Raw genomic sequence first — 21,446 nt, 5'->3', positions numbered from 1 at the left:
GATCACTGCTCTATTATACTTTTGAGTCTCCACTTCATTTAAAGTTCATATCTGTAGTTTGAGCAGAGATTCTCAATCTGGGAAGAAAATCAATACAGCATATATAATGCTCATTTTCACTCCCTTAATGGATATAACTGTTCCCTTCCACTACTGTTATTTAGTGATTTCAACATTTACGTGTTCTTGTATTAGTTATAAAGCATCTACAAAGCATTTCAGATGAGCCAGGCACCTCCTAGACACTGAGAAAACAAACCAACAATCTCTCCCGCAGTCTATTTAGAATCTGACAGGAAAAGCCAGACACGTAAACACAACTAAAATACTATGTTAAAGGTAATAAAATAGGGGTAATATTACAGTGTTATGAGACTGTACAAGAGGAAAAACTAACCCAGCTGGGGAAGGACCAGAAATTATAAAATAGAACGACAGTGTTCCAGGCAGAGAAAGCAGCATATGTTAACTACCTAGAAGTGAGAGAGCATTAACATTTGGGGAGTTAAAATAATTCAATAAGACTTAGCCAGTGACTAAATATGAGGGATAAGGAAATGTGAACTCCACAAGGACAGGGATCACATCTATTTTGTTCAGCGCTAAGGTCCCAATTAGCTGAGTGTCTGGCAAGATGTAAACATGGTAAACTTTCATTTAAACATTAGTTTAAGTGAATAAAACTAATTAAGTGGAAGACCTGGGAAGAGAACAAAGTACAGTTATGGAGACACAAGTTCAGTTTTTGAATGCTGGGTGTAAAGGGTCTGTGGGACACCCAGAACACAGGTCTAGTAGAAGCAACTGGGTCTGCAGGTCTGGAGTTCAGGGAAGAGAAGAGCCAGACTACACATGGATTTTACTAATCATATACAGGGACCCCTGGGAAGAGAAGATCACCCAGATAGCAGCAGTGATGAGCACCGTTGGTCCAGACTAGATAAAGCTTTTTCCAAATCTATTAAAATATAACCATCCATCTCATGTAAAATAAAGGATGCTGAGTAATCACCTAACTGGGTCTAGTAAGAAGAGATCAAGGCCTACGATAGAACTCTGAAGAATATCAATGTTTAAGGGACAGGCTGAAAAAAAAGCAACCTGAGGAATGACCAGAAAAGTACTTTTAATACCTTGAATTTACACTTTTCATTCTCCCACACTGCCAATGACCTTTAACTCCTGTTCATATCAGATACCTCAAACAAACAAGATAGACAGGCTCATGCTGCTTCGTAAGTTACATCTCAGACCTGATACTTTTCCCTTCTCTAGCCTCCATATCTTTATTCAACACTATCTCTTCCAGTTTGTTTAATCCACGGGCACCCCAACCAGTTCCTACTTTATTATGTTCACTAATGGCCTCTTTAATATACTTTGTTCCCCTTCCAGAATTTATCCCATGGTCAATTATTTTAGTTCAACCTACCACCATATTAATGGAGTTTCTTTTCTCAGAGACATTCATCAGTGGTTCTCACCTTGGGGAAATGTTTCCCCCAAGGGAACATCTGGTGATGTCTGGAGACATTTTTGGTTGTCACAACTGGGAGGCCAGGCCAGGAGGGAGGAGCTTCTGACATCCAAACTCCATATAGTTTATTATTAGGTAAATTACTAAAGTTCAATAAAATTTCAGGCTTCAAGTATAAGGTATTCTTTTCCTCTAAAAATCAGACTTACTGTGGAGGAAAGTTTTTAGATCCACTGCCCTAGAGACCCCATAGGAGATGGCCAAACCTCTGACATTTTACTTAGGCTCTCAATTCCAGTCAAGACTTTAACATCAGTAATCGCTCCTATCAAGTCTTTCTTGACACTTCTATACTCTGTCTTGCTCCCTTTTCCCTCTTAAAAATTCTCTTGCCCATTAAGGCAATGATTCTATGTTATTTTTCCCTGAATTCAACCCCCTACAACAAATCAAGTGCCCAACACTGAGTATGTACAGTAAATGTTTTCTGAAATATAAGAAATGAGTAACAATAAATAACCTCTTACTAGGGGAGGGAGTTGTTAGGAGGGGGGATTAAAACATACTAATTACAAGTGATTAAAAGATACTAGATACTACCTACTAACTAAAAAATTACATAGCTACTACACTAAACTTACTGCCAATGAATGTCAGATAAATTCATTTATTCGGAGAATTAAAAGCTTATGACTGTGAGATAATTTTACCAGCTCATTTCCATTTTTTCTTAACAATATATTTTTCTAAAGTTTCAAAATGTATGACCTATTCTTGTATCCTAAATGACCCCTCTGTCATCATGTTCTTATTTCTCAAATAGGAGTATGTGACTTTGCTACTTCTTAATATGGTTGTGGGGAGCAGTCAGTGCTTACAAATTTTTAAGTGTTATAAAAGGACAGTGCTTAACAGCATAGTAGGTCCTAGTTAGAAACCACCTCTTAATTATTATTCTAAATACTATCTAAAATACCTAGTAATTACAAGTAATAGGTTTCAAATATTCTAAAAACACATTAAATATCTAACATACAAGTATTTTAGAACTTGTCATACAACTTTACCCATACAGAGGAAAGCTATTTTTCTCCTACTGATCATAAGTCATATCTAGTATATTGACATTCTGTAGGATTTTTTTTTTCAATAATTTTTTTCAGAATACTAAAGAAATAAACTGAGCTGTTGATGATTACAATAATTATACATACAAACACATTCTTTTCTTTCCTCCAAATGATCATTTTCCCCCACTTACCTTGCCACTAATAACTTCTTCTACTCGTTCTTGGGGTGTCTGTCCAGCTTTCTGCCTCACCAAAACATACACTGAATTCACCTTAGGACAAGACCTCAGCAACTTTTCCAGAAGTACCTTCCCTAGGAAACCGGTAGCTCCAGTGAGGAGGACATTCTTGCCTTCATAGTATTCTGGGATTGAAACCATTCTGATCCTAAGGAAAACACAGCAAATGAACATTAGTTCAAATATTTATGTTAATTCTTATGTACTAAAAATCTCTTGGTATCGAAATATTTCATTTAATTTTTTTAAAGATTTATTTATTTATTTATTTGACAGACATCACAAGTAGACAGAGAGGCAGGCAGAGAGAGAAGAGGAAGGAGGCTCCCTGCCAAGCAGAGAGCCTGACGCGAGGCTCGATCCCAGGACCCTGGGATCACAACCTAAGCCGAAGGCAGAGGCCTTAACCCACTGAGCCACCCAGGCACCCCTCAAAATATTTTAAAGGATAGGCAAAAATTAAAGTCGAATGTTAACAAAAGGGGACTTTAATCTTTGGCTCACGGTAGTAAGGTGGCAGGAAAAATGAACAGCAAAATTGGCTTCTGATCCCTGTTTTCCCCCTGTATCACCCCAGACAAATCACTCACCTTCTCTGGGCTTGGGCTTCTTTAGTACAGTTTGTACTAAATGACCTCTAAAAATTCCTTCCAGCAGTAAGAACCCAAATCGTCATTTAAACCTCTGCTAAACCCTACACACAAATGAATCCTAGTTCTCTCTTTCCAAAAGGATTTATAACACTAAATAGAGGTCAGCAGCAAGACTCAATAGCCTAGCTTGTACAACATGGTGAAGTATCATATTCACCTATCATCACCAGCTGGAATAAGAAGAGGTAACACCAAGTCCTTTCTCTTCCATGTCTGTAGTGACAAAATATGCAAAAGGTGCTTAACTCTCCCTTTTAAAAAAGTCACAGAAAGAAATATATTGGCTGACTTATCTTCCCTGTTCAAATTCTACTAAAACAGCAGAAAAGATAGTATACTAAGAGAACAAATAAACAAAAGAACCATGATGAACAGGAAAAAAACAAGATGCAGAAGGATTCATGCAGTATGTCACTATTCAAAGCTCAAACACATTCAAAACAATGTTCTTTATTGTTTAGAAATGCACACACAGGATAATATTAATAGATGCATAGGAGGGAGTGCAATACAATCAGAGAAGAGCTTTCAACATCAACTGTATTTACATTTTCTTTATGCTAGGGAGTAGACATATTTATGTTATGTCCAAATTTTTCATAATGATAAAATAATAAATTCATAACAATCTGAAGAAATAGACCCATTAACAAGCAGAAAGGAGGGAGAGATGGAAGAAAAGAAGGAAATTATTTCTAGAAGAAACCGCCAAGACTAAACTGACAGAGAAGCCAAAGCAGAAGAAACAGCAACTAAAGCAAAGCAAGCATAGAAAAGGACTTGCATGGAGCCAAGGGATATCCCACCCCGCTGAACAGAGAAGACCAAGCTCGGGATCAAGCAGGTGTATTAAAGCGTAGGGAAATCAAGGTAATTGAAGGACTGCTTCACACAACAGCAGAGCCACTTGTGACAGTCTTATTTCCTATATAAACTTGAGCTCCCAAGGCTTAGTATTCAGTTCTGCTGAGAAGAACATCCAGCATGGGTTCTAAAAACAAAAGAGAAATATGGCTGAGCCTGGCCGCGCTCCTAACATCCACAAATTTTGGTGAGGGAGATCGAGAATCAGGAGAGAGGAAATTAAACCAACCAAAAGGAATAAAGTCTCACAGCACTTGAGCCTTAGAATAAATTTTAGGTCCTAAGCCTACCTGACTCCTGTTAGCCTTTAAGACAAACTCACACAGAATTCTCAATCAATAATCTCTAGAGAAAATCCCTTTTGGAAAAACAGACCTCAAATAACGGAGAGGAAGCCAGTATGAACCACCAAAACCAGTCATCCTGGCCCTTCATAAATATGAATAGATAACCAAAGATCACCAGATATTTAAAGAAATGCCTAACAAAATTAAGGATCAAAATGAAAAGCAACAGGATCAATCACAAAGGAAACAAAAGGAATGAAAAATTTAAAGAGAATTTAAATTCTAACAGAAATTTTTCAAGCCATTCACAAGAATACTGCATCCATAAAATAAACGAACTACTATGGAAAAGGAACAGAAGAGTAAGAAAGCCTGTGAAAATCAGAAATTCAGATGAACAGAGAAAATACAATAAATACATAAACTATTTAAATTAAGTGAATTTAAAAGGTCACAAAATTTAAGTTTTACATGAAAAAAAAGCAAATGTGTTTCTATACATCAGCAACACAGAAAATGAAGTAACAACAACAACAAAAAACTATACCACTTATCACACCATCCAAAACACTATGGAAAATAGCCAATACTGATGAGTAAAGAGAGAACCCATGTACACTGCTTGTGGGAATGTAAAATGGTTCGGCTGCTGTGGGAAAGGTTAGTGGTGCCTTAAAAAGTTAAACACAGAATTGTATGACCTTGCAATTCCACTCCTAAAAAACTGACAACAGGTACTCAAACAAGTCCACGTACATGCCTATTTTTATAGCAGCACTGTCTGCAACAGCCAGAAAGTACAAATAGCTCAAAATGTCCATTAACAGCTAAACGGATAAACAAATAACAGCATACACCTACAATTAAATACTCTTCAGCCATAAAAAGGAATGACGAACTGGCACACACTGCACTAGGGAAATGAACTTTAAAAACATACTTAGTGAATAATCTAGATACAAAACATCACATACTACACTGATTTCATGTATAGAAATATCCAGAATAAATCAATCCATATAGACAGAATATAGATTGGTGGTGGTTGGCAGGGGCTGAGGGGTGAGGAGCATGGGTAGTGAAGAGAAACTGCTTATTTAGTTTTACTCTACAGTGATGGAAATGTTTTGGACCTAGACAGAGGTGGTGGTTGTTCAACACTGCTTCACTTTAAAATGGTTAGGGGCACCTGGGTGGCTCAGTTGGTTAAGTCTCTGCCTTGGGCTCAGGTCATGATCCCGGAGTCCCTGGGTGGAGTCCCACATCAGATGGAGCCCCACATCGTACTCCCTGCTCAGTGAAGAGTCTGTTTCTCCCTTTGCCCCTCATCCCACTTTCATGCTCTCTCTCACACTCTCTCTCAAATAAATAAAATAAAATAAAATAAAATAAAATAAAATAAAATAAAATAAAAGGTTAATATAGGGACACCTGGGTGGCTCAGTCATTTAAGTGTCTGCCTTCAACTCAGGTCATGATCCCAGAGTCCTGGGATAGAGCTCCCCAACAAGCTCCTTGCTCAGCGGGGAGCCTGCTTCTCCCTCTGCCTCTGCTCTCTCTCTCTCTGACAAATAAATAAGATCTTTAAAAAAATAAAAAATTCAAAAATAAAATGATTAATATGGTATATAAATTTCATCTCAATAAATTGTTTTTTAAACTACCAAAAGTTAGAAATAAATCTGAAAGATATTTGAGATTCTTCTGAAAACTACAAAACACAGAGAAATTAAATAATACCTAAATAAATAGATATGCAATGTATATTCCTGGATTAGAAGACATCTTTATACAATGTCAGTTCACCATCCTTAGATTCAATACAATCCCAATTAAACTCTAAGTTGTTTTACAAGTGGATGGAAACTAAGATTCTAAAATGCTATGGAACTAGAAAAGAACCAGAATAGCCAAGACAAGCACTAAGAAGAGCAAAGCTGGAGAAATTCGTTACCATGTCATGAAGATGTATGAAGCGCCTGGGTGGCTCAGTCATTAAGCAACTGCCTTCAGCTCAGGTAATGATCCCAGAATCCAGGGATCGAGCCCCACATCGGGCTCCCTGCTCAACAGAAAGCTTGCTTCTCCCTCTCCCTCTCCCCTGCTTGTGTTCTCTCTCTCGCTATCTCTCTCTGTTATAAATAAATAAAATAAAAACAACAAGATGTATAGAGCTACAGGAATGTGTTTTTGGAACAAAGATAGAATAGTGCAATCAATTCACTATCCCTATATAAAATGAATCCTGACTTCTATTTCATATCACACACATATACACAAACATAAGTTCTAGATAGACTATACACCTAAATGTGGAAAGTAAAATAATTACATATCTAGAGGATGACAGAGGACATCTCCATGATCTTAGAGTAGGCAAACACTTATTAAACGGACACAAGAATTGCTAACCAGAAAAGAAAAATATTGATAAACTGGAAGACACTAAAACTGAGTTCATCCCATGATACTATTAATAAAGAGAAAAGGCAAATTAGAGTAAAAGATACTTGTAGTATGTACAATGACAACTGATTACTATCCAGAATATATAAAGAACTACAACTCAATAAGGACACAAGATAAACCAATAGAAAAATGGGAAACGCTTCAAGGACCATAAGGGAAAGTATCAAAATGGCATTACCAAAGAAAATCCAAATAACCTATTAGCACATGAAAAGGGGCTCCCCTTCATTAGTTTTCAAGATAAAATCATAATGTGATCCCACTACACTGTCCCCAATGGCTAAAATGAAAAAGACAATACATAGTATTGGTTAGGACGCAGAGAAACTGGAACTCTCACCTACTGCTAAGGAAGCACAGACAGGGTTTAACACTTAGCAAAAGTGGTATTATCTACTGGGGCTGAACACTTAACATACCATATGACTTAGCAATTCCACTCCTAACTATACACCCAAACAGAAATAAGTACATATGCTTACCAAAAGACTCATAAACAAATATGTTTATAGGAGCACTGTTCCTAATAGCCCCAAATTAAAACAACCCAAATGTCTGTCAACAATATTCTGTATACATTATAGTATATTCATACAATGGAATATTTAAAAACAATGAAATGAAGTAACAATCACTACATACAGCATACATGCGGCTCACAAAGAGAACACAGAGTCAAAGAAGCCAGGTGCACAAAGTGTACACTATATAGGGTCATTTACAGAAAGTTCAAAAACAGGTAAAACTCATCAGTTAAAAGTCAGAACGACCAGTAGTGACCAGAAGGCAGTATGAGGGAGGCCTCTGAGATACTGGTAAGACTTTCTGAAAGTATGCTACACACTTTAAAAATAAAAACAGCATGTAACCATATGTCACATCCTCGTTTGCCTAGAACAAACTGGTTTACACATGCTGTCCCAACTTGACTTTGAGTAGAGCCCTCTGAATTGTTTCAGTTTGCACAATAAATTATACGGTTATAACCAGCTTCAGGTCTAAATAAGACTGTTTCAAAATTTCAGTGACCAAAAGCCTAATTAAAACAACAGCATATTAAAGTTAAAATGTTAATAACCTCATAGGGAAGATATGGAGAAAACTGCACATCAACATACCTAACAAATCTGGTAGAGATTAGTATCAATTATACACTAATTAAATGTTAACCACAGTGTACTGAGAATATGACCTAGAACAAGTCATCTGATTCTCTTAAGCTTTTTTTTTTACATGTAAGAATTTATTCAGTAAGTATTTATTAAGCATCTACAAGACACCAGCCACAAGAAAGTTTGCCACAGGTATACATATGCATTTAAAACAAAAAAAGGTTATCAGGCAGTTTTCCCTTTTATAATTAGGATTTACAGCTTGAATATGTGATTGTCTCATGCCTAAACTAACAAACTACATACTTTCTTCCCTCATCTACAAAGACAACTTCCCTCTGAAGCCTAAGTAACAAATCTGTTAACACCAAATAGCAGAAAATTTTTACCAAACTTCTTTCTCCTCAAGCTTAGTAATATCAAGGCTGTTTGCTAAGAAGGCTGAAGAATTAAACTGCTTCTTACCAGTTTCAGTAACTAACCCAAAGCTATTTACATGTGACTTACATGATTTCCTTCACAGAAGAACAAACAGAATTCCCAGAAGCCTCCCGGTTTATCATGCTTTAAAGTTTTAATGCTACCAAAAACTTTAAAGGCACTAAGTATTTTTAAACTCTATGTCTAGGTATTCTTGAGTTCCCCCATATATCAATACATTTATTTCACCCTTATACTAATTTAAGGGCAAAGCCAGCACAAATGAGAATTCTTTCAAGGCAAGTCCAGACTTGCCACATCTTCCACATAGTCCTGCCAATGTAGCCAGAAGCTACTAGAAAGGCAGAAGCCAGGAAAGAAAATGCCCATCGGCGCCTGGGTGGCTCAGTGGATTAAGCCGCTGCCTTCGGCTCAGGTCATGATCTCAGTGTCCTGGGATCGAGCCCCGCATCGGGCTCTCTGCTCAATGGGGAGCCTGCTTCCCCCTCTCTCTCTGCCTGACTCTCTGCCTACTTGTGATCTTTCTCTCTCTCTCTGTGTCAAATAAATAAATAAATAAATTTTAAAAAAAAAAGAAAATGCCCATCGTTCTAGAGCATGCTGTTTTAATTCCGACTGTGTGATTCTACTACATAGCAAGATATCTAAAGCTCCTGTCATATGCTGAAAAGTAGCTGCAGCTTTCAGTCCTGAGGAAGAACAGTGGTATTATCATTCCTGTGTGCTGGGGCAGAAGAGCTATGAAATGTGATTCAGGGGTGCCTGGGTGGCTCAGTGGGTTGGGCCGCTGCCTTCGGCTCGGGTCATGATCTTGGGGTCCTGGGATCGAGCCCCGCTTCGGGCTCTCTGCTCAGTGGGTAGCCTGCTTCCCTCTCTCTCTCTCTGCCTGCCTCTCTGCCTACTTGCGATCTCTACCTGTCAAATAAATAAATAAAATCTTAAAAAAAAAAAAAAGAAAAGAAATGTGATTCATATTTATTTTTACTGTTCTTGAGCTGCCTTATAGAAAACATCACTTAACAGCGGCAGCTGAGTATTTTCTTCAAAAAAAATACCTTATCCTCACAGAACTAGAACAAATACTAAAATTTGTATGGAACCACAAAAGACCCTGAATAAGCCAAAGCAATCTTGAGGAAAAAGAACTAAGTTGGGTGTATCACAATCACAGATTGTAGGACACACTACAAAGCTGTAGTAATCAAAACAGTATGGTACTGGCACAAAGAGAGACACATAAAGTAATGCAACAAAAGAGGGCTCAGGGGCGCCTGGGTGGCACAGTGGGTTAAGCCGCTGCCTTCGGCTCAGGTCATGATCTCGGGGTCCTGGGATCGAGTCCCGCATCGGGCCCTCTGCTCAGCAGGGAGCCTGCTTCCTCCTCTCTCTCTCTCTGCCTCTCTGCCTACTTGTGATTTCTCTCTGTCAAATAAATAAATAAAATCTTTAAAAAAAAAAAAAAAAGAGGGCTCAGAAATAGACCCATGCTTATAGGGTCTATTAATCTATGACAAAGAAAGTAAGAATATACAATGGGTAAAAGTTTCTTCAACAAATGGTATTGAGAAAGTGGGCACCTAAATGTGAAAGAAACTGGACCACTTTCTTAATCCATATACAAAACTAAACTCAAAACAGATTAACGACTTCAATGTGAAACCTGAAACCATAAAAGTCCTAGAAAAAAACGCAGGCAGTAATCTCTCTGATGTCAGCCTTAGCAATATTTTTCTGTATCCTCAGGCAAGGGCAACAAAAGCAAAAATAAACTACTGAGACAATGCCAAAATAAAAAGCTTTCACACAGCAAAGAAACCATCAATAAAATGAAAAGGAAATGTACTAAATGAGAGAAGACACTTGCAAATGATATACCCAAAATACATAAAGAACTTCTACAACTCAACACTAAAAACCACAAAAATTCCAATTCAAGATGGGCAGAGGACCTGAATAGACATTTCTCCAACAAACATGTAGATGACAAACAGGCAGGTGAGAAAGATGCCCAATAACACAAATTATCAGGGAAATGCAAATCAAAGCCACAATGAGCTATTGCCTTATAACTGTCAGAACAATTAGTATCAAAAAGACAAAAAACAAAAAAAAACAACAAAAAAACAATGTTGGTGAGAATGTGAAGAAAAAGGAACCCTCCTCCTGCACGATTGAGGAGAATGTAATTTGCTACAACCACTATGGAAAAGAGTTTGGAGAGTCCTTGAAAAATTAAAAACACAGTTATCCTATGATTCAATAATCCTACTACTGTGTATTTACCCAAAGAAAACAAAAACACTAACTCAGAAAGATCTGCACTCCTATGTTCAATGCAGCAATACTCACAATAGCCAAGATACTGAAGCAACCTAAGTCTCCAGAGATGAATCAGTAAAGATGATGTGGTGAGTACACACACACATGTGCATGCATACACACACATACACGTACACACATAGATATACACACCATGGAACATTACTCAACCTAAAAAAGAACGAGATCTTGGCACTGGGACAACAAGGATGGACCTAGAGAGTATTATGCTCAGTGAAAGGAGTCTGACAGAGAAGGACAAATACCATATGATTTCAACTCATATGTGCAATCTAAAAAACAAAACAAATGAATAAACAAAGAGTAGAAACAGACCCAAAAATACAGAAAAAGGCTAATGGCTGTCAGAGCAGAGGGCCAGGGGAATAAGCAAAAATGGGTGAAGGAGAGTGAGAGGTAGTTTCCAGTCACGGAGTGATTAAGTCACAGGGATAAAAGGTACAGCATAAAGAATTCAGTCAATGGTATTCTAACAGAGTTGTATGGTGACAATTGGTGGCTATACTTGTGGTAAGCATAGTATAACATATATACTTGTTGCATTAGTATGTTGTACACCTGACACTAATGTAATATTGTGTGTCAATCATATTTCCAATTACAAAAAAACAAAAACAAAAAACAAAACCCTCTCTTATGGTTCCAAAGAACCATAAGAACCATACTGGTCTTTTCAAAGACCAGTAAAAATGCTGGGTACCAAGTATCACTATTACTTTCAAGGTTTTCTTGCTAGAGTGGGTTCTCCCGGTGGTTATACATTATGTATTTATATTTATATTAAGAAAATATATTATGAATGTACTTAAAAAATGGAGATATGTACACTTCCTACACTCACTCACTTCAGGTCCAGATGCTGCCACTTTGGCCACAGATCCTAAGATAAAATTCTACTCTGAACCTGTTTCCTTATCTGTAAATAGAGAACATGCAATAGGTCTCAAAGACAAAAAAGCCTGAAATGGCCACAAAGGGAGAAACCACAGAGAACTTCCTAAACAGCACTCATTCGGTCAATATAAACTGCACCTTTGTAACACAACTAAACTCTCATAATAAATGTCCTAGTATTAGTGGAAGGCTAATCATCTTGTCTTGATTAGTTTTAGAAACTTAGTTAAGGGGCACCTGGGTGGCTCAGTCATTAAGCATCTGCCTTCGGCTCAGGTCATGATCCCAGGGTCCTGGGATTGAGCCCTGAGTCGGGCTCCCTGCTCAGTGGGAAGCCTGCTTCTCCCTCTCCCACTCCCCCTGCTTGTGTTCCCTCTCTCGCTGTGTCTCTGTCATACAATTAATAAAGTCTTAAAAAAAAAAAAAGAAAGAAACTTAGTTAAGATAAACTGAGTAAAGACCAGGTCCTCTCTCTCCCATTTCAACTTCTTTATCTTTTTTTTTTAAGAGATCTTTCAAAAGATAAAGCTACTAAAAAGTGAGAAACTGGGGTATTCAAATAACCAGAAAACCGCAAGAAATCTAGCAAATAAGAAAAAGGCAGCTCTTCGGTGTCAAGAAATGGGGGATTCCTTTCTCTGTATCAGAGGTAAAAACAACTGTGTAATTAAAACTCTTAATACTCTGTCAACTAGTTGTTTCAGACACTTGCTAAACAGAAAAACAAATGTTGAAAACAATGAAGTAGAGAGAGGGCATGGTGGGAGGAAGGAATAAGCAACAATTCCAAAGGCTTGAAGACAAGTTTTACAGAAGACTCACCAGTGATGGGGCGCCTGGGTGGCTCAGTGGGTTAAGCCTCTGCCTTCGGCTCCGGTCATGACCCAGGGTCCTGGGATCAAGCCCCGTTGGGCTTTCCGCTCAGCAGGGAGCCTACTTCCTCCTCTCTCTCTGCCTGCCTCTCTGCCTACTTGTGATCTCTCTCTCTGTCCAATAAATAAATAAAATCTTTAAAAAAAAAAAAAAAAAAGACTCACCAGTGATGCGAACAAAGGGAAGAAAGGAAAAGGAACCAACTATTCAGCACAAATCTCCCGCAAGTGTCTTTAATAATCCTCCTGCCTTAGGTTGCTCAGCACACCTATGGGCAGAGCCAAACTAAACCAGTATCTTCCATCTAAATCCCACATTTTCGGGGCAGGGGTGGGAGTTGGAGGCAAGGCAGATAAAGTTTCTACTTGTCCTGTGAGGTGAGTCAAATGCATCAACTTATGGGTAAGGACTGAGTGTGAGCACTGGAAGAGAAGTTCAGAGAAAGCAAAGAGGCTGGAAAAGATGGTCTTTTTTTTTTTTTTTTTAAAGATTTTTTTTTTATTCATTTTTTTGACAGACAGAAATCACAAGTAGGCAGAGAGGCAGGCAGAGAGGGAGAGGAGGAAGCAGGCTCCCCGCTGAGCAGAGAGCCCGATGCGGGGCTTGATCCCAGAATCCCGCGATCATGACCCGAGCCGAAGGCAGAGGCTTTAACCTACTGAGCCACCCAGGCGCCCCTGGAAAAGATGGTCTTGAGGGTCCATTTCATTTTGTACAATTCCCGACAGGAGGAAACAGAACATCACTCCTCACTACAGAGCTTCCTGGCATATAACAGACATAAATCTGCTTCACAGAATTTTAACATATGAAATAAGGCAAATTCTGGCTGAAGAATCCTGAAAATTCCACATTATTCCACAACAGGAGTCAATGGGCCTAACTAATAACACAGAATAGAAATGTAAATATTAACTGGTTCAGGTAGACCCTTAATTAAAATTTAGGGCCGCCTGGGTGGCTCAGTGGGTTAAGCCTCTGCCTTCGGCTCAGGTCATGATCCCAGGGTCCTGGGATCGAGCCCCACATCGGTCTCTCTGCTCTGCAGGGAGCCTGCTACCTCCTCTCTCTCTGCCTGCCTCTCTGCCTACTTGTGATCTCTGTCAGATAAATAAAGAAAAAATTTTTTAAAAAAATTTTTAAGGCAATTAGAGTTTACCAGGACTTCCCCAAGATTTCCAGAGGCAGTCAACAAAGAGAGCAGAAGAGGTCAACTGTCAAACAGAACTTGTCTCAAAGACCATTTAGTTGGGCTTAATTATTGTCAATATCAGTCTGAATAAAAAAGACATTATCCACAGGTTATCAAAGGTTAGTGGATTTATTTCCAACTCTGCTCCACCCAAACTACTGAAGACCTTACTTAGACAGAATCATTCATTGGAGTATTAGCACTAAAAAACACAGGTCAGGAGAGGTAGTTTAAGGGTGGGAGACAAGCAGCTCTGGGGTCTTGCTTAAGCTAAATAACAAATTCAAACATGTTTCTACAAATACCTATACCAAAGTTATCCTAAGGATCACTGAATTTGGAAAACATGTATGGTATGTAGCTGTGAAAAATAGAAATGCTGTGTGAGGGAGCATGGCAGATCAGAATATATACATTAAAGTATGTCACTTTGGCATATACATTACTTTGAGCTATAGGCAACAGAGATTTAACAGATGCAGAAAGAAGTCTTTCTGAGCTTCCCCTACCTCACTAAAAGCAGGAACTTTTGAGAAATGAAGATTGCCATAATGAGGACTCTGGGGGAGTTTTATGGCCAAGAAGATGATGTAAATAAATGTAGCACTGAGCTGAGTGTGCACAACAAACTTTACTAAAATAACCCCTATCTTCTATTACTTTTCCCATATATTTACCTTCCTACAATTTGCTGCATCTAGAAGCCTGAACTCCTTTTCCTTTGTCTAGCCACTTCTCCATAATTATTTTGCATTTTTAATTAACTTTATTTTTTTAATTGTTTTTATTTTAATTCCAGTATAATTGACATACAATGTTATATTAGTTTCTCGTGTACAACACAGTGATTCAAAAATTCTATACATTGCTGAGTGTTCATTTTTAAGTGTACTCTTTAATTCCCATCACCTATTTCACCCATTCTCCCACCCATCACTTAATTTTTTACCCTTTGTTAATATGGTATATAACCTTTCAAATCTTACCACCTCTCTTTGGGTTTTCGTATCTTTTCTGTGACATGAAAACCCTTGTGCACATTAAAAAAAAGTATATGTGTGTGTGTATATATAATGTATATACATATATATATAAATATACACACACATGCATCAACTTATGGGTTGATGTATATACATATATATATAAAATATACACACACATACACACACACCCTTCCTCCTGTTAATCTTTTGTCAGTTTAAGTAGCAGGCACCAGTCATAGAATCAAAGAGGGCAGAAGAAAAACATTTCCTCTACTACATAAGCAGGAAACTGAATCTCTAGTGAACCCATTTTCAGTACTATTTGAAATCAGTCTCTGCTATAAACTGTTTCCTGCTAAATAACGTGGGCCCTTTGTGGGAACAAGCCTTTCATATAACCTGATGCCATGATATAGCAGGAATCCTTGGCTCTGGGTCTAGCAGGGCTGGGCTGAAATCCAGGTACACCTATTTATCTTGGGGGTGAAGTTACTTACCTATTCAGTTCTTTGGTTTTCTCATCTCTGCAATACAGATAGCATACATACCCAACCTCCTCTTCACTTCATAGTATTTGTGTAGATTAAATGTAATATGCAAAAGACTGGACACATAATTACATCTTTTATAGTTGTAAACAGTTCCACAAGAGCCCTTTCCAAATTCAGGAACCACAGTTGATTTAAGGCAGACTGACTGGAATCCAAACTCTGAGAAACACTGCCTAGTCCATTTTCAAGGTAAAAAGGGAAGAAGTAACAGGCAGGGATTTAAAAAAAATTCTTAATCCTAACCTTTAGAACCTTATACCTGTCCACCTCAGGGAATAAAGAACTTCAGCCTAAAGGCCCCATCCAAGGTACTGCACTGTTACGGAGAAAGACCCTGCAGAACTTTCAGAAACCTGATTTTACCAGCAAAGTGGGATGTAGAGAGTATCTGCTGCCTTAAATCTGGCCTTCTATCATTTGGTACATGAGCTTCTGAGACACCCACCTTTCAAAAAGCTGCAGTTAATTCCCTATTCTCATAGTTGAGTCTATGAGAGGGTGGCAAACAATTGCCCCAGAGCCAAATCTCTCCTAATTTTGTTTTTTATAAATAAAATTTTGTTGGAACACAGCAACACCCAGCCTTGTGAATTACCCATGCTTGCTTTTATACTTCAACAACGGAGCTGAGTACTTACAACGGAGATTTTACAGCCCACAAAGCCTAAAATATTTACTGTGTAGCCCTGAAACAGAAAATTTGTAGACCCCTGGCATAGACCAAGATCCTGAGTTTCTGTTCCAGTTCCTGGGTCACATTGTGTTCCCACTAAGCCATAAAGCTGACTGTTCCTCCTGGGTGAACTCCTCATAGTCTGCCTAGTGCTTCCCAGTTCCCTCTCCCCAGAATCTGTCCCTAAACCTAGAGCCTCTATTTGGAAATTCTGTTTCAATCCTAGTAAGTTCTGGACCTCTGGACCCTATGGAAATGAAACATTATAGTGATAAAGCTATATCCAAAGACACCTACTCCAGTTCCTTAAGGCATAAAATTTCACACCTCAAATACTGTTACCAATCCAATTTAGAACCAAGTTCATGGCCACTGCCCACCCCTCCCAACCCTGTACTGATTCCAAAAGGCTGAAAACCTAAAAGTTCACCAACAGGTGATTGAGCAAACCAAGTGGTATATTACTATAATGGCATACTCTGCATCTAAAAAAAGAATGAGATGGTTCAACATATATATGTTGATATGCAATAGCACTCACGATAAATTTTAAAAGTCAAGAAGTAAAACACCATATGATACACCAATTTTTATGAAGAAAGGAATGGAAGAAAGTATGTACATACTTATACACAGATTACTTCTGGCAACCACCCTCCCCAAAACTGGTAATGATGGTTACCTCTGGGAGGAAGAACTCAACAAGTGGGGAATAGAGATGATGAGCATCTACTTTTCACCACATATTCTTCTGTGCATTTTTAAATTATGTACTATGTACATGGGTTATATATTTTTAAAACATTTTTTATAAAAGAGAAAAGTCAGAGGGTACCAAAAAAAATTTGAAAGCACAAATTTTCCTCTCAATTAGCCAGTCTTCACTATATTTTGTCTTCTAACTATTTACAAACTCATGTTCATCTGTTAGAAAAAAGATTGACAATTTTTTTTTTGAGCGACACGAGCAGGAAGGCTTATTTAAGCAAAAAGTACACTCTCAAGATATTAGAGTGGCAAGAGACAGGGAGACAGAGACAAAGAAACAGTGAGTCACACCTGATAAATTTAAAAGTGAAAATAAAAGAGTAGTGTTGTGAAGGGGGAAAAAAAGGTATTATCTTTCTTCTGCTAATCTTTATTACTTACATTTTCATCCACTTCTTTATTAGATGGGAAAACCCATTAGATTAAAAACCAGATGATAACTATGAAACTGCTGAAGAACAAGACTCTTAACAGGCTGGATTTCAAGAATGGAATGAAGAGAAATTCATTCCCCCTCCAGATAATGTTGACCTTGGGATCAAATACCCATCTCTTCCATCTCTTGAGAGATCCCCTATGTCCACCACATTTACTAAGTAGTCAAGTACATATAACTACCGAATACAGCTCTGCAGTGAAGTCTAGACGTGTTCTACCTGTACGTGTTTCTTTCTGTATCACCAATTTTAACACAAATTATAAAATCTGACAAATCTTTATTTGTAAGGACTAAGTTCAAGGCGCCTGGGTGGCTCAGTGGGTTAAGCCTCTGAATTCGGCTCAGGTCTTGATCTCGGGGTACTGGGATCAAGCCCCACATCGGGCTCTCTGCTCGGTGGGGAGCCTGCTCTCTCTGCCTGCCTCTCTCCCTACTTGCGCTCTCTATCAAATAAATAAAATCTTTTTAAAAAAAAAAAAAAAAGGACTAGGTTCTGTTTTAGCAGTTACAAATTTATTTAGGGCAATTAAGCACTGAATACGAAAGTGCCAAGTTAATGTCTAACCACTCAATCTACTTTCCTATAAAGTTCTACAAATTAAAAGCTGTACCTTGAAGTAGGGCCCACTTAGTTGTCTTCCTCTTAAAATCTGGTTCCTCTGTACCTTTACCATGTAAACAAAGCCAAAGTCAAAACCTACCAAGAGGGGCGCCTGGGTGGCTCAGTGGGTTGAGCCACTGCCTTCAGCTCAGGTCATGATCTCGGGGTCCTGGGATCGAGTCCCACATCGGGCTCTCTGCTCAGCGGGGAGCCTGCTTCCCTCTCTCTCGCTTTGCCTGCCTCTCCGTCTACTTGTGATTTCTCTCTGTCAAATAAATAAATAAAATCTTTTTAAAAACAAAACAAAACAAAACAAAAAAAACCACCAAGAGACAGAAGGGAGACCTAACAGACAAAGATTAAGATATTTCATCTACCTTTTCATTCAGAGTTAATGACTGACTCCCATTCAGAGGTCATTCTTCTGCGTTTAACACAGCACATTCAATGCTGTTTGTCTCACAGTACTAGGCCACTAAGCTAGACAACCACCTGGAAGAACAGCTAAAGAAATTCAGGCGCCAGATAAAAAGTAGAGCTCTACAGATGGTCTTTTAATATACTTCAGATTTCATCACTGGAAAGTAAGAAAAAAAAAATTAAAGAACCCTTAAAAAGTAAGAAAGTAAGAAAAAAAAAAAAAAGAATCCGGGGACTTAACAATATTTTATATCAACAGTTAGCAAAGGTTTTCTGTAAAGGGTTAGATAATAAAGATTTTCAATTCTGTGGGCCATACAATCTTTATATCACCTACTCAATTCTGCCATTTGGGGCACAAAATCAGCCATAAGTAAACGAATGGGTATAGATGTGTTCCAATAAAATGTCATTCACGGGGCGCCTGGGTGGCTCAGTGGGTTAAGCCGCTGCCTTCGGCTCGGGTCATGATCTCAGGGTCCTGGGATCGAGTCCCGCATCGGGCTCTCTGCTCGGCAGGGAGCCTGCTTCCTCCTCTCTCTCTCTGCCTACCTCTCTGCCCACTTGTAATCTCTCTCTGTCAAGTAAATAAATAAAATCTTTAAAAAAAAAAAAAAAGTAAGAAAAAAAAAAAAAAGAATCCGGGGACTTAACAATATTTTATATCAACAGTTAGCAAAGGTTTTCTGTAAAGGGTTAGGTAATAAAGATTTTCAATTCTGTGGGCCATACAATCTTTCTATCACCTACTCAATTCTGCCATTTGGGGCACAAAATCAGCCATAAGTAAACGAATGGGTATAGATGTGTTCCAATAAAATGTCATTCACGGGGCGCCTGGGTGGCTCAGTGGGTTAAGCCGCTGCCTTCGGCTCGGGTCATGATCTCAGGGTCCTGGGATGGAGTCCCGCATCGGGCTCTCTGCTCAGTAGGGAGCCTGCTTCCCTCTCTCTCTCTCTGCCTGCCTCTTCATCTACTTGTGATTTCTCTCTGGCAATAAATAAATAAAATCTTTAAAAAAAAAAAAAACTTCATTCACAAAAGGAGGAAGGCAGAGTGAAAACCATAGTTTGCTAACCCCTATTCTAAATAATTATTTCCAGCATTCCATATTCAGAAAAATGAACACAAATCAATAGGAAACCAGTCTGGTCTGAAAATTCATCACCTGTGATTTCACTACGTCTAGACTTACCACGTGTATCACTGTAAAATAGTAAATACTTGTTTGATATACATGAATGCCAGCCTTCAGAAATAAAAATATGCCAGTGGCTAAATGCAAAATCAAAACATAACCTATAGCTTGTTGTAAGGCATATAAAAGGAAAAAAATCTGTATTTTTAAAAGGAAAGCCCATAAGATGTCCTGGGGTGACATTTGGGCAATATTATTTTGGAGAAAAGGCAACATGTGAAGAGCACAAAATACACTCCTGTTGCAGACTCAGAACCCTAGACAACTAGCTTTTTCAAAATAACTTTGATAAAATAGTCAAAAAAAAATAACACAGAATTGGGGCACCTGAGTGTTGCAGCTGCTTGGGCGTCTCACTCTTGGTTTCCACCCAGGTGACTCTTGGTTTTGACTCAGATCATGATCTCAGGGTAGTGAGACCAGAATCCAGTGTCAAGCTCCATGCTCAGTGCAGAGTCTGCATGAGTTCCTCTCTCCCTCTGCCTCTCCCCACTCTGTGCTCTCACATTCAATCTATCTCAAATAAATAAATCTTTAAAAAAAATTTTTTAAATAACAGAATTTAAAAAGGTCATGAGCTGGAGCACCTGGGTAGCTCAGTGGGTTAAGCCTCTGCCTTCAGCTCAGGTCATGATCTCAGGGTCCTGGAATCGAGCCCTACAGGGAACCTGCTTTCCCCGACTCTCTCTCTCTCTGCCTACTTGGGATCTCTGTCTGTCAAATAAATAAATAAATAAAATCTTAAAAAAAAAAAAAAAAAAAAAAAAGGTCATGAGCTAATCCAGTAGCAAGATATAAAAGGCTGTTTATTTTAAAATAAAAAAAAGGTAAAAAAAATTAAATAAAAGTCTGTTTATATATACTGGTACACATCTAAAAGGACTTAGATTATTCTTCTCTACTCAAAATTATACGATTTACAATTTTATTTAGCTAAAGGTTATGGGGGTGGACAGCAGGAGGGAGAAGAAAAGAGACTAGCCTATGATAAATATCACATAAACATGAAAATCCCCCAGAAAGCCACATGCAGCCACAGCTGCAATGACCATAGGGGAGCCTATACAACCCCCCACCCCAACACCTCTGCCTCCTCCCTTTTTCCTTCTGTTTTTCCACTAAAAGGGATATGAGGATTAGGTATCTTTCACCAATAGAAATCACTTAACTCTAATCCAGAAGTTCATGAACAGGCTTTGGAGGTTGGGGGATAGGGTAGAGGTTCAAGAACATGTTAAAGTTTCAAGCAAAATACCGCTGTATGTTTATGTATGTGTGCACATACACAGTCCCACACATACATCTGCACATTTTTCTAGGGAAAGAATCCACTCCTTTTTTATCAGATTCTCAAGGGGGATCAATGAGCCTAAACAGTTAAAAACTACCATCAAATTTTATTATCTATGTGTGTTATCTATGCATGCTCGAAGGAAAGGGGTCTTAATATACAGAGAACAGACTTCATGGGTACTGATGAAAAACCTCATTCACATCTACTCTGGAATAAAAATTTATAAATGGTTAAAACATAATTATACCAATCTGCCTTGAGGCCTGTTTAGTTTGAGCTGTGTTCCTTCAAAAGAGATTATGCTGAATTCCTAACCCTCAGTACCTCAGAATGTGACCTTATTTGGAAATGGACAGTTGGAGATGTAATTATTTAAGATACATGATATCACACTGGAGGAGAGTAGATTGCTAATCCAATTATCACTGGTGTTCTTATAAGAAGAGGGCCCCGTGAAGACACAAGAGGGAGAAGTCCAGGTGAAAATAAAACCAGAGACTGGAGTTACACAGCTACAAACCAAAGAACACCAAAATTGTCAACAAAAAAGCCAGAGAGAGGCAAAGAAGGACTCCTCTACAGGTTTCAGAGGGAGCGTGGATTTC

General features: G+C 38.4%; 1 protein-coding gene across 4 annotated transcripts in view; it reads right to left on the bottom strand.

The window, feature by feature from the left end:
• Positions 1 to 21,446, bottom strand: part of FAR1 (fatty acyl-CoA reductase 1) — a 69,541-nt gene that overhangs the window by 29,410 nt on the left and 18,685 nt on the right. For 3 of the 4 annotated variants that reach the window (XM_044258879.1, XM_044258877.1, XM_044258876.1), the window contains exon 2: positions 2,739 to 2,934. In XM_044258879.1, the coding sequence (XP_044114814.1) occupies positions 2,739 to 2,927 (189 nt within the window). In that variant the 5' untranslated portion in view covers positions 2,928 to 2,934. Of the gene's footprint in view, positions 1 to 2,738; positions 2,935 to 18,029; positions 18,049 to 21,446 lie in introns of those variants that run through there. The other variant, XM_044258878.1, reaches the window with a different exon arrangement.

This window comes from Neovison vison, chromosome 7 (genome assembly GCF_020171115.1).
Source record: "Neovison vison isolate M4711 chromosome 7, ASM_NN_V1, whole genome shotgun sequence".
Taxonomy (NCBI): domain Eukaryota; kingdom Metazoa; phylum Chordata; class Mammalia; order Carnivora; family Mustelidae; genus Neogale; species Neogale vison.
Note: the sequence above shows the minus strand (reverse complement) of the source record. Positions and strands in the feature narration are given on the sequence as shown.